Source organism: Marmota monax, unplaced genomic scaffold, assembly GCF_021218885.2.
Source record: "Marmota monax isolate L192 unplaced genomic scaffold, Marmota_monax_Labrador192_F-V1.1 WCK01_AAM20220418_F8-fsc00238, whole genome shotgun sequence".
Taxonomy (NCBI): domain Eukaryota; kingdom Metazoa; phylum Chordata; class Mammalia; order Rodentia; family Sciuridae; genus Marmota; species Marmota monax.
In genome coordinates this window covers 416383-429586 of record NW_026693175.1, presented here as the reverse complement: position 1 = coordinate 429586, position 13204 = coordinate 416383, and the positions used below count along the sequence as shown (strand labels likewise).

Here is a 13204-nt window from a genome sequence, read left to right as displayed (position 1 = left end):
AGTTTTATACCCAGCATATAAGGGGAGGGGCTCAGAAGTTCACATAAAAGCAGCTTTTTCTTTCACTGTTCTGGGCAAGTTAACCCTTCAAGGACAACACCTGAGAAGGGGAGAGCTTCTTCTCCCCTTTCTTTCCTCCCCCTGCCAGCTGTTACCATGGAGCCCATTTGTAACTTATCTTAAAAATGTAGACATCTTTGTGAAGCCCCAGCTCAAGGCCAGAGGCCTTATTTGCACATTTCTTCAAAATACTATACTGGATATGTTTGTGAAAAACTAGTAAGGGGTGTCCAGCACCTGGAGTGCTGGTATCTTCTCGGCCAGTGGCCAAGTAAACAGGGAGATGTGAAAATAGAAGTTTATCTACATTGAACTCTTTTGCAAGGACTCTTTTGCTGACAGTCCTAAAATTAATCTGGGTGAAGATCTGGAAAGGCCCAGTTAAGACTTTTTGGTGGAGAAAAGGTTGCCACTTCAATTCCTGTGTTACTTCATGCCTCATGGTTATGAATTGTTTTTTTTTTCTATTAAAATACCCTTGTCATTTTTTAACCTTTCTCTATCTGTAATTCATGCATACTACTAGCTTCTGTCAGCATTTATTTTATTCAAATTTATACATGTATATGTGTGTGTTACCATTATTTTTTATTCTTTTTGATGTTTTCATTATAGCTCATATTTGGAGATAATTCCCTACAAGTGTATTTAGATTAATTCCTTGCACTTCAGTCTGAGAGTGTGTTCCATCAATGCATTGTGGCCACCTTACTACAATCTCCTCCTAGAGGAGAGTATTACAAACCCACTGAGCTGAAGCAAGCTGCATTGGCCTTCATGCCTCTTTGTAGATATGTTCCATGGTAATATTTTCACAAGGGATATTTAATGAATCCTTTGATCTATGATTTAAAAATACTGTCTTACTCTTTGACATCCTATACTTTCTTATTTAATGATTCAAATTGTCCATTTTTAGCATTGTAGTTATACATTGTAGTCCTCTCCAGTTTCCATATCACGCTTTCTATCACCATGCCTGTGGGTGCATTGTACCTGTTTTCAAATTTCTCTTTTCATGAGGAAATAAAATATATTGTTGTTTCTTGGTTTTCTTAATTCAATCCTTAGTCATTTCCCAAAGATTTTCCAGGAACTTCCCACAAGCTCCAGAGGCATACACTTGAGGTTATTAGTCCCACTGGAGAAGAGCACTAGGTGCTGATCTAGTGCTGATGTTCTGAGTTAAGTGTCACTATCCAAGACATAAGGTGCTTAAAAAAGCATGGGTCATATGGTTTAGTGGAGGCATTTTGACTTTGAAATCAGACAAAGTGGATTTCAAATGCCAGCCCAAATTGCTCAATAGTTATGAAGCTTTGGACATGTTCCTTTATATTAAACAGTTATATGAACCTCATTTGTAAGATAATGCAGAATGATACTGAGGGTCAAAATGTAGGCAATTCTTCAGCCTTAATGTATCCACAATCTTGAAGATTTTTTTTACTCCTACTCTTGTCAAAGCACAGAATCTCTTTCCCAAACGTTGAATCTGGGGCTTTCCTCATTTTATTATGGCCCATATAAAGATGTGATCATGAAAGTGTATTAGTTGGGTACCTAGGATCAAATTTCCTTGAATGCTTTTTTTTGATTTATAAACCTGTAATGTCTATGAGACAAAGCCATATTAGCCTTAGAGGATGTGATATCATGAGGAGGAGGATCAAGGTGCTCCAGGGACAGCCAGCTCTCCCTCTGAAATTCAGTAACCTTATTAACAATCAACCATCCATAGGCAGCATTCAGACCCCAGCTGAGCCCAACCTAGATGGATGATCAGCCCAATCATGAGTGAAAGCATTTTAGAGTATTTTTATTCATGATTACTAACTAATACATTCATTCACTATAGACAGGCTGCCAAGATTCAATCACATGTGTCTTAGCAGTTATGCAGCAAACAAGAGGTGCCCTACTGGTGCTGATTTTCTTCTTTCCTAATTTAAAAGTTGAATTTCTTGGTAGATGGTATTGAAGTTTACAGAAATATAGCAGATATACATGCATGTGATTGGTGCTAAAACTCTCACGGTTCCCGTACCACGGGAGGAAACAGCCTGGCCATTAGGTCCAATTTGCAAAATAAGATTTCCTTTAATCTTCTTGAAATAAAGCCTAACTGTTGAGGATGACACCCATCTTCCTTTGTTTGCTGTGTGATATCTGAAAGGGAAATGGCTTTGTGCCCAGCATCACGTGAGAAATAGTGGGAGAAAGGGTGGTTTACTTTGGACACTGACCACTAACTCCTAGTTAGAGCTTCTTGCTCTTTCTGAAGGTAGTGTCTTGCCTGGGCTTTGGCCTCAAGCAGGAATATTGGTAAGGAAGTGTATTCTTTTCCTTTGGCATAAAAAGGAGGCTGTCAACACCTTCTTCTCCCTGAAGTCAAGGGAACTATAAATCTGCAAGTTGGAGTGTGTTTGCTGTGAGTTGAGATGTGTTGGGGACTTAATATACAGTGAATTTTGAAGGTATAGCTCCACATATGTATGCCACTTTGTTAAAAAATTTATATTGGTCACATATTCTTCATATATTGTTTAGGCCCTTACTTAGTTCCTGAGGCTGGCTTTGAACCTGTGATACTTCTGCGTGAGCCTCCCAAGACGCTGGGATTAAACCACCACAAACATGTTTTTTCAATTTTTAATTTGAATGTAAGAAAATCTTCAATAACACTGTGATTCACAATTTGTTTGTGTTGGACATTGCTGCCTTAGGGTATTGTTTCCCAGTTCAAAGCTCAAGCTACCTCCTGATAAGACTAGAGAGCAGAAAAGTTAAATAAAATTTTAAAGTAATTGATATAATATTATTTACATTCATAAATAATACATATAAGTAATTAATAAATTGATAGGATCAAGGTTGATATCGGACAAGTTAAAATGTAAATTTCTTCCCGTATAGTCCCAATCCCGCTACTCAACAGAAGCCATGCCTTAAAATAGCTGCAGGTTGAAGGTCTGGGTTCAATGTCCATAACCTCTAAATAAAAAGAAAATAGGCATGTGGGGCATGACTGAAATTCCCAGGATTCCAAGTTAGGGGCCAGCCTGGAAACTTAGAAAGTCCTTGTCTCAAAGAAAAAGAAAAAAAAAAAAAGATAAAAGGATTGAGGACTTTACCCATTAACAGACTGTCCTTGGGATAAATCCCTAGTACTGGAGGCAAAAGACAAGAAAACCAAAGGGTCCCCAAGAACTTGCCATTCTGTTCTCATTCATCCTTGGTTGGGTGCAATCTACTGTCACTCAGAGCGTTGGCTCAATGGGCTCCGTTCTAGGGGGCGGGCCTTGAAGGCCTGCCCAATCAGGGGCACATGGGTGAGATCTGTCCAATCCAGCGCAGAGTCCGTGAGGAGGGGGCGGGCTTTTGATATCCGGGGCCTGTGGTCCCCGCAGCGCGCAGCTGTCCTGACGTGTCTTCACGTTCGCTCCGCTGTGCTTCTGCTATCCGCGTCGCTCTATCAAGAGGCGCTGGGGACCCACCGGAGAGCGCTGCGCTCCCGACTCCCGGGAAATGGTGAGTGAGCGGGGGCGTCTGGAGCCCGGGCGCTGCGTGGAACTGGCAGGACTGGCGCGGCGGGAACCTGAAACGGTGGGTGGGACACCCCGTCCTCTCCAGTCTGCAGCCCCGAGTCCTCCTCAGGGCAGCGCCGCCCTCAGCCACCCTGGCCGTCCTAGCGGAGCGCAGGTCCGCCGCGGCGGGGACCCAGCCCCCTCTCGGGTCCCTGCGTGGTCGCATCGGCCCTGACTGAAGCCCTGTCTGGGCAGCAGCCTGCCAGCAGCCCGACCTCGACCCAGCTGTGCGGTGAGACCAGGGACCATCCTCAGGAAGGGTCCACCTCTGTGCGTGGTGTTCCTGCGTGAGGATGGCTGGGGTCTCCTTCTGAGCCTCCAGAATGTGCGGGAAGCAGCACGTCCAACCCAGAGGAGCCTGTCCTGCAGCCTGGCTCTTTATAAATGCCTAAGTTATAGATAAACTCCTAGGTTTCCAGCTCCCTGTCCTTATTGCAATGCTGAATTCTCCTCTCCAGGTTGTGAACTATTTGTCTCCCATGCTACATTTCAAATGGACACATCATTTTTCCTAATTATCCTCCAAGTGCTGAATGGCACTTTTTAAAGATTTTGTTTTCTGTTTTGAGCATTTTTCATGAGAGGAAAGTAGAGAATTTCTTGACCATTTGGGGAAAGAAATGTGTGTGCTTTACGCTGTGTGTTTCCTCTACAAAAACTTACCACAATTTTTTGAGTTGAGATTCCTCTTTGCAGACATCAGTGTGTGATATGTCCTCACCCCACCCTCCCATCTTTTCCTGGCCTTGGGTTTCAGAACTGCCTGACACAAGGTGTCAGAATTCCATGTCTAAATCCTCTTGGAGTGTCTAGTGTACACCATTCCCTGGGTCTTGTGCTCCCAGAGAGGAGTTGGAGGTGCGAGGGTGGAGCCTCTCAGGGGAGTAGCTGAATGTTCTGTTTCCCATTTTTTTTCTTTTTAAATCTAAAAGGCATTTCAGTGTTTCTTTTATTAGTTACTGTGAATGTTGTAGGGACAGAGGAGGCAAGGCACAGAAGATAGCCAGAAACACTTTTGTTTGGTTGCAGCCAGGTTCAGAGGGCACAGCTTTTGCTATAATCAATGAGTCCCCTGAACCCTGGGTTCAGGTAGTTTCAGAATTTTATACCCATCATGTAAGTGGAGGGGCTCAGAAGTTCATAGTCTGCAGAAGTTCACATAAAAGCAGCTTTTTCTTTCACTGTTCTGGGCAAGTTAACCCTTCAAGGACAACACCTGAGAAGGGGAGAGCTTCTCCCCTTTCTTTTCTCTCCCTGCCAGCTGTTACATGGAGCCCAATTGGTAACTTCTCTTATCTTAGAAATGTAGATATCTCTGTGAAGCCCCAGCTCAAGGCCAGAGGCCTTGTTTACACATTTATACAAACTACTATACTGGATACATGTTTTTGAAAAACTAATAAGGGATGTCTAGCACCTGGAGTGCTGATTTCTTCCCAGCCAGTGGCCGAGTAAGACTGGGCAATAGGAGAATAGGAAGTTTATCTACATTGGACTCTTTTGTAGAGACTCTTTTACTGACAGTCCTAAATTCACCCATGGTGAAGATTTCTGGAGAAGCCCAGGTAAGAATTTTCTGTGGAGAAAGGGGTTCCACTACAATTCCCCCCTTTAATGATGCTCCCCATAATTTAATCCTTTAAATTTAAGAGCATCATTACCATTATCTTGGCTTAAAGCCTTATATAATGCCAAAACCTTAGTTGTTGTCATCCTTTCAACAGCAACTTCTGCAGTGGACCCAATAGTTTTAATGCACAGTGGAGCCAAACATGGGAGCAATAAACAGGTTAACAGCTGAATACCCACTATACCAGTTAAGGTTTTAAAATCTACCAAGAGTTGAAAACCATCTCCCAACAGCGTGTTTGGGACCCAAACTTTAATACCCTTATAGGTATGAACTTGCATGTGTTCTAGTTTTCTTGTGTTGTTGGCTTTATCCTTAATTGCTTATCTGTTGTCATCCACATGGATGCGACAATCTGAGCTATTGAACTCTCCACATATTTCTCTTTCCTCAGCCAGTAGGTAATCTAATGCCAAGTGGTTTTGATAGTTTGCTACTCGCATCTGGGTCTGTTGTGTGGCTAGGAGGTCAAAAGCTGTGGCAGTCTGATAAATAATGACTGCTAGCACAGCTTGTAAGTGAAAAATTCTGTGTAGCATGTAAATAGGAGTTCTATTGCCTCAACTGCCATTTTGTGCCCAGGTAGGGGGATGAGAAGTGGCAGTAGTGCTCTGGGGTGGCCAGTTACCTTCATCCCAAGATTGGTGACCTCCTAAATCAAGTTCCTTCCCAAAGAACCTCTTTTTCTTTCCAGTCATTCATCTATAGCATTCCTCTGGTGAGACAGGTCCTAAATATATGTTTTACCACCTCTTGGTTACAGTAGATTGGCTTGACACATGGTTTACATGATCTCCACTGTTAGAATAGGAGTAGGGCAGAATCCCTTAAGGTTATCAAAGAAAACCAAGCTAAATGATAGAGAAACATTTTGGGTAGCATAGGTTAAACAGAATACATTAACAAAGCCAAACTAATAACACCAGACAATCCCTAGAAAACTTATATAAGCAAGATAAAAAAGTATAAATGAAATTTTGTTTCCCAGAGTCCAGTCAGTAGGAGTTACTGTTATCAAACCAGTAGCAAAAACCAAACAGAGAACTATGTATATGTCTAGAAGCAAGGAGTGGCAATGCATTACAGTATAAGAACTATCTTAGAGGTTGAAAGAGTTCATTAGTCCTGGTGGGAAGTTTATCTTTCACCATGCATTCATCAGCCAGTCCCTCCTGTGTGGCTGAAACGGCTGTAATCTCCTCAAGCGTCAGCCATGATTAGACCAGTCAGCTTCCAGAGTGACTGGAGCAGGGCTGTTGTCCTTCTGATCCTCAAGCTTCTCCAGTGCTCATTTTTTTTTTTTTTTTTTTTTTTTCAGATGGTCAGCTTCAAAGGCATAGCAGCATCTGGAGAGTACTCCCAGTCTACAGCTGCAGGGGTGAGTCTGGTGTAATGAATCCAGGGACCTATCTCTGTAAACTTTACTTTACTGCAGTTGGGTGGATAAAATAACAGTGAAAGGGCCCTTCCAAAGAAGTTTAGGGGTTGAATATTCCATTCTTTGACCCAGACTCAATCTCAGGCCTGAAGGAGTGTGCATCTGTGGTCAATCTTACTAGCAGTCTTTCTCTAACACATTGGTTGAGAACCTGTAAAGTTTTCACTGATGCCTAAAGCTGTAGTCTCAGGGTTAATTCTCCTTTCTTTCTTAAGTCTCCCAATAGTCCCCTAATAAGGGGGGGGGGAGGGCTCATGTTCATTATCTTATAAGGAGAGAATCCAGTCCTCCTAGTGGGAGTGGATCTAATCCTCAGCAGTATAATAGGGAGAAGTTCATCACAATGTAAGTGAATCTCCTGATACAGCTTACCCAATTGAGCCTTAAAGTCCTGTTCATCCTTTGAACTTTACCAGAAGTCTGTGGCCTATAGGCAGTATGTAACTTCCATCTGATGTTAAACTTTTGGTCAGTAATTGTATCACCTCTGCCCAAAAGCTGTCCCATTGCCTGAGCCAATAGTTATGGGACACCAAATCTGGGAATAATTTCCCAGAGAAGCATCCTAGTATCTCCCTAGCCTTTTCAGTGCTGGTGGGAAAGGCTTCCACCTAGTCAGAGTAGGAACACACAAAACCCAAAAGTTATTTATAGCTCCATGAGCATGGTAGTTCAGTGAAGTCTACTTCTAAGTCTTCAAAAGGTGCTCCTCCTATAGTTTGGATTCCTGGTGGGAGCTTGCCCCCTGACATGGATTGTTGTAAGCACATTATTTACAGATCATCTGGGATGATGTTTGTGAGCCAGGGGACATAGAAATGTTGACTCAGAACTGTCTCAAATGCTGTATGTCCAACGTGTTCTCCTGTGGAACTGTCTGATAAAGGCTGGGGCTAGAATCTCTGGGATGGCTATGCTGGCCATCAGAAAATCTCCACCATCCACCTGGGAGAAAATTTTCTTTTTCAGCCTTAAACCACTTACTTACATGTTGGGAATATGTTGGCCCTCATTCTGTTAGATGATCAGTCAGGCAGAGTGGGGCATTTAAACCTGGGACTGGATTTTCTTCTTGTTTCTTGCAGACAGCTAACCTGGCTTCACTGTCAGCTCTCTGGTTGCCCTGAGCAACCACAGTGTTTCCCTTTTGATGACCTTGGCAATATATAATCACAACCTTCCTGAGAGCCCACAGTGCATCCAAAAGTTGAAGAATTTCTTGCCCATATATTATACTTTTTTTTTTTTTTTTAAATCCTGAGTTAATTAGCCCCTTTTCCTTACGTAAGGCCCTATGAACATGAAGGGCAGCGAACACATATTTTGAATCTATGTATCTATCCACACAGACTCCTGCTGTCAACTGAGGTGCTTGAGTTAAGTTTTGCTTTTTGTGCTGAAGTTCCCTGAGGCAGAGGTTATGCCTCAACAGTGGAGTCCAGAGTGACCATTGCATATCAAGCAAAATATACCCCATATTTTATAAAACTGCTTCCATATGTGAAGTACTCCACATCAGGGTCCCCTGAGGGCTGGTCTGCCAGGTCTGGTTTGCTGGAAAACATTTCATCCATGACTTCAATATAGTTGTGATCAGGTTGTCGTGGTCTGAGGAGCAGCAATGTTGCTGGGTTTAAAGTCTGGATGACTTTAACATGGACACATTTACTAATGAGGGAATGGTCAATACCAGGATATGTTATGTAAAAACATATCCTGGTATTGACCATTCTCTCATTAGTAAATCAGTGTTGTCCTTTGTACTCTAACAATGTCAAAAGTGAATGAGGAACCCTGAAAACCAAAATTTTTGTCCCATATTCAGTTTATCAGCTTCCAACACCAGAAGATCTGTGGCTGCAAGGGCCCATAAACAAGGTGGCCAGCCTTGGGCTACAGAGTCCAGCTGTTTGGATAGATGTCCATGTCCCCAGCTCCTGAGTCAAGACTCCTATAGCCACTCCAGACTGTTCATGGACATAAAGAAAGTAAAGCTTTGTGAGGTCAGAGAGCCCTAGTCCAGATGCACTGGGAGTGTTTGTTTAATGTTCTCAAAGGCCTTTTGCTTAGTTGGCCCTCATATTAGAAGATTCCATCCTCCCCCCTTTGTGGCTTCGTAGAGGGGTTTTGCCATAACTGAAAGTTGGGAATCTGTATATGGCTTAATGCAGCAGCCCCCAAGAATTCTCAAGTCTGATGGCAGATTGAAGGGACTGGAATTGAGCAGATCTCCTGTTTCTTTAGAGGCCCAGTTGCTGTTGTCTGTTCTGTTGCTCAGTCAGATGGTAACCAAGGTATTTGACTTTTTCTTGATAGCTGTGGGCTTTTAAGTCAGAGTTCAGTGCTGTCCCAAAGATGGTGTACTCAAGCCCCTGGGAGGAACTGTCATTTAGGGAAGGGAGGTGTACACAGAGCCTCTGGTGCAGGATTTTTTTGTTATCTCCCAGTGCAGGATATTGGCTGCTGGGATTCTCCCACTCTTAAATCTAATGCAAATCGTAGCAGAGACTGATGACCTGGGATATCATTTGTATAAAAGGCACTGATGTAAATCTCTCCATGGGCCCTTTGCCGAGGTTAGAGGGCAGGTTCCATGCAGGTCCTGGTGTGGCAGCCACATGGTGCCAACTTAGGTGTTGCTCTTTGACTGTGGGGCTTTCTCCTCTTGCCAGGTAGGAGCCTGCTCTAATTGTATATAGCGGCTGCCCCGCTTATGTTTTTGTTCAGTATGCCTGGGTGCATGGGGCTCTGTGGCCCTTCCTGCTGGTAGCTCATAGCACGTGGCTTGGAGCCAGGGTGGAATGTCCTTTTGTAGTGAGTGCCCTATGGCCCACTATTAGCTGTTAACATGAATTTATTCCCAGTGTATTCTTGGGCTTGCACTGGCTGAGCCCTTGAGAGGCCCAGGGTCCCATGCATCCGATATATCTTTGTGTGTCTGCCATTTTCATCAATCATCAACTTCCGAGCAAGCGGGGAGAAACTGAAAGAGGAGGCTGGGGCCAAAGGCAGGGGGAAACATTTGCTCCTTCTCTGTTTAAGGCTTAGCTTTTGAGCATGGCAGTGGGTGCTTGCCTGCTGGGGCCACTTGAAGGCTTTGCTCTTTTTCTGGCCATGCCCCCCACTCCCCCTAAACATTTGGACCATTGGCTTTGTTCTAGTGAGACTCCCTCTTTGAGTTACCTCTGGGTTTGTGGTGAGAGCAGCTATAAGGAGATTTATCCTCCTTTTTATCTTTTTGGTCTGCCTGTCTTTGAGCCTCTGGGTCTCAATGGATGAAAACCGTGGTGGCCACCTTAATCAGTTCATTGGCACACTTCTTAGTAAAACCCTCTAGTTTTTGTAATTTTTGGCAAATGCCACTTTGAGCCTGCCCCACAAAAGCTGCATCGACCATCTGTTGTTTGAGCCTCTCCATCTCTTCATGGACACACTTGTGCAATGGCTGCTACTCTTGCATAGTGCCCTTCTTCCTCTGGATACCTCTGGGTGGGGAGAGAGGTGGCAGCGGCAGTGGCCCAGACACTCAGCTCTGAGTCAGTTGGGCACATCTCTTTTGATCATTGCTGCCAGTTTCATAGGGCAGAGGAGCCTTAGGCAGATGTGGGGCTGAAAGAAATGTTCAGGGCTACCAAGGGTGCTAGAGGGAGATGCTGGAGCAGTGGGAGGCTTAGCTCAGCTCTGTTTGTCTGCAGATGACCTCCGGTTTAGGCTGGGGCTAGGGCTGGCTCTGATTCCTTCTAACTCTTGGGCACAGTTTGTTTTGTTCTCTTTTTCCCTTCTCTTAGACTTCCTATGAGGGCTTTTTGATATCTCTTTATCTTTAGACCTTCTTTTTTGTTGGGGCCCCGTCCTAGGTCTGGATAATAGGCTGACATTAGATCAGGCATGGCCCAGGCTTTCTCTATGTAGAGGGAGGATGATTTTTCCAGCTTATGAGCTCAATGGTGGTGAAAGGCTGGCATACAAAACTGCCTTGTCTTCCTCAGACATTTCCCTTCTGGTCAACATGGGCAGGTCCTTTATGCCCTTGTAGGGACATCTGGAGAGTTCTCATCTGGGTTGTGGCTCTGATCTTGGGACAAATCTCCCACCTTAATCTTGGGAGGTGAAAGAGTCTTTGGTTTTAGGAAGCCTTTGGCTCTGAGGGCATCACAGAGGAAGGAATAGCCAGTATTGGGGACCATCATTTGTTGCCTCTGAGGACGAGGGGGCTGAGGGGACAGTCTGCTGACCCAGTGGCCTTGGCAAAGTTGGGTAGAATGGCACATAAGGTGGTGGGTCCTCTTCTGGCTCACAGGAAAAATGTTTTCTTTCCTATTTTTTCCCTCTGTCAGGTTCTCTGTCTAGCTGCTTTCCACTAGGTCTTAGAGACCACTATGCTCCCCACTAACATCAGCTTGGACTGTCCATCTAGACAGGCTCTCAACCAAGGGGACTGTTTCTGTACTATCTCTTGCCAGCAATCAATATAAGAGAATTGGTTTAGGGGTTCCAACCACAATCAAAAGGACCTCAGCAATGACTCTCTCATCTAAAGATCCTTCTGGTGGCCACCCCACACCTTATATGGGCCATTCTAATTCACAGAGAGTATGCAACCTTTGTGGAGTGAGTTTCACACCACAGTTACCAAGAAAACCTTCCTAAAGGTTTCTAACACACATGTCAAAGGCTCAGTTTCCTTTGTGTGCCTCCTATTTTCCACATGTTGCACATTTAGGACAAGAGTCACTCGGCCTTTCCCTTCACGGGGACTTAGGGCCCTCTAAGCCTTGCAGGTCGGTATCAACCCCCAACCTGGAGCTTTCACCTAGACGTTGGTTGGTGAAATTCTGCCATAGACTGTCTGAGGGGCCACGGAACCATGGATCAGGACTCTATTCGCTTCGGCCCTCGGGTTGGGTCGGAACCCGCCCCTTTGTCCGTCTTATTCACATACTTTCACACAGACATGGCCAGGACAGAATTTCTATACCGCCCAAATTCCAATAATTCCAAACCAAACAAAAAGGGAGTCCCGGTTTCCCCTCTGCTCGCTGACCCCGAACAGAGACTAAATTGGGCGACTCCCCGGGTTTGACTCCCCAGGTTTGTTTGAGCTTCAACCACTTTGGAGGGTACTTAGGACCTAACAGAGGTTGATCAAGCCTCTTTTCAACCTTCTTAGGCCTCTAAGGGGAATCAGGTGGGCTGCAAAAACAAATGGACCCGGGTCCTACCTGTTCAGCTGGGTGGTGCTCCAAAACCCTAATCTGGTTCCTGCTGCCTATGGGCTCCGTTGTGCTCCGGGGTGGCAGCTCCAGGGCACCAGGTGAGTGGATCCTTCTTCAGGCCAAGATTTGCCTGTGTGCACTAAGGGGAAACACTGACCACTACCACCCTGGGGAAGCCAGTCCCTGGAGATAAGAGAGGCAGAACAGACATCCCTACCTCCTCTGTCCCATCTGGGTTGCCAAAAATGTTGTATGGACAGATGAGGCAAGGCACCGAAGATAGCAGGAAACAGTTTTATTTGGCTGCAGCCAGGTTCAGAGGGCACAGCTTTTGCTGTAATCAATCCCCTAAACCCCAAGTTCATGTAGTTTCAGAATTTTATACCCAGCATTTAAGTGGAGGGGCTCAGAAGTTCACAGTCTGCAGAAGTTCACATAAAAGCAGTTTTTTCTTTCACTGTTCTGGGCAAGTTAACCCTTCAAGGACAACACCTGAGAAGGGGAGAGCTTCTTCTCCCCTTTCTTTTCTCCCCCTGCTATCTGTTACCATGGAGCCCAGTTGGTAACTTATCTTAAAAATGTAGACATCTCTGTGAAGCCCAGATCAAGGCCAGAGGCCTTGTTTACACATTTTCTTCAAACTACTATACTGGATAGTAGTTTGTGAAAAACGAGTAAGGGGTGTCCAGCACCTGGAGTGCTGATTTCTTCCCAGCCAGTGGCCAAGTAAGACTGGGCAACAGGAAAATAGGAAGTTTATCTACATTGAACTCTTTTGTAGAGACTCTTTTGCTGACAGTCCTAAAATCAGCCATGGTGAAGATTTTTGGAGAAGCCCAGTTAAGACTTTTCTGTGGAGAAAGGGGGTGCCATTACATAAATAGCACTAAAATGAAAATGAGAGCACAGTCATTTCTTTGACATACTGATTCCAATCCCTAGATATGTACCTAGAATTATTGTTAGTGGATCACATGGTAGTTCTACTTTTAGTTTTTTGAAGAACCTGTATGCTGTTATTTTTAAAATGATCATATAAAGTTTATATTCTAACCAATATTCTAGTCTCCCTTTTTCCCACAGGTGTGTACTCTGGAGCACTTGTTATCTTGCAACTTTTGACAGTGGCCATTTTAACAGCACTGCTCATTCTGCAGGAGGTCTGCTATTTGACCGGTGCATTAAGTCCTTGATGCATGTTAGAATCCACCCTGTCAAGTTGCCACTAGAAGAGTGCATTGTGACTTTTTCCGAAATCTGTGCTTTTTATAAC

General features: G+C 44.4%; 1 protein-coding gene across 1 annotated transcript in view; it reads left to right on the top strand.

Annotated features, from left to right (window-relative positions):
• The first annotated feature begins 3455 nt into the window (after positions 1-3455).
• The window catches only part of LOC124100413 (zinc finger protein 420-like), a 38837-nt gene continuing 29088 nt past the window's right edge, over positions 3456-13204 (top strand). The window contains exons 1-2 of the mRNA XM_046455927.2: positions 3456-3591; positions 6596-6655. Of these exons, the coding sequence (XP_046311883.1) occupies positions 3589-3591; positions 6596-6655 (63 nt within the window). The 5' untranslated portion in view covers positions 3456-3588. The remainder of the gene's footprint in view (positions 3592-6595; positions 6656-13204) is intronic.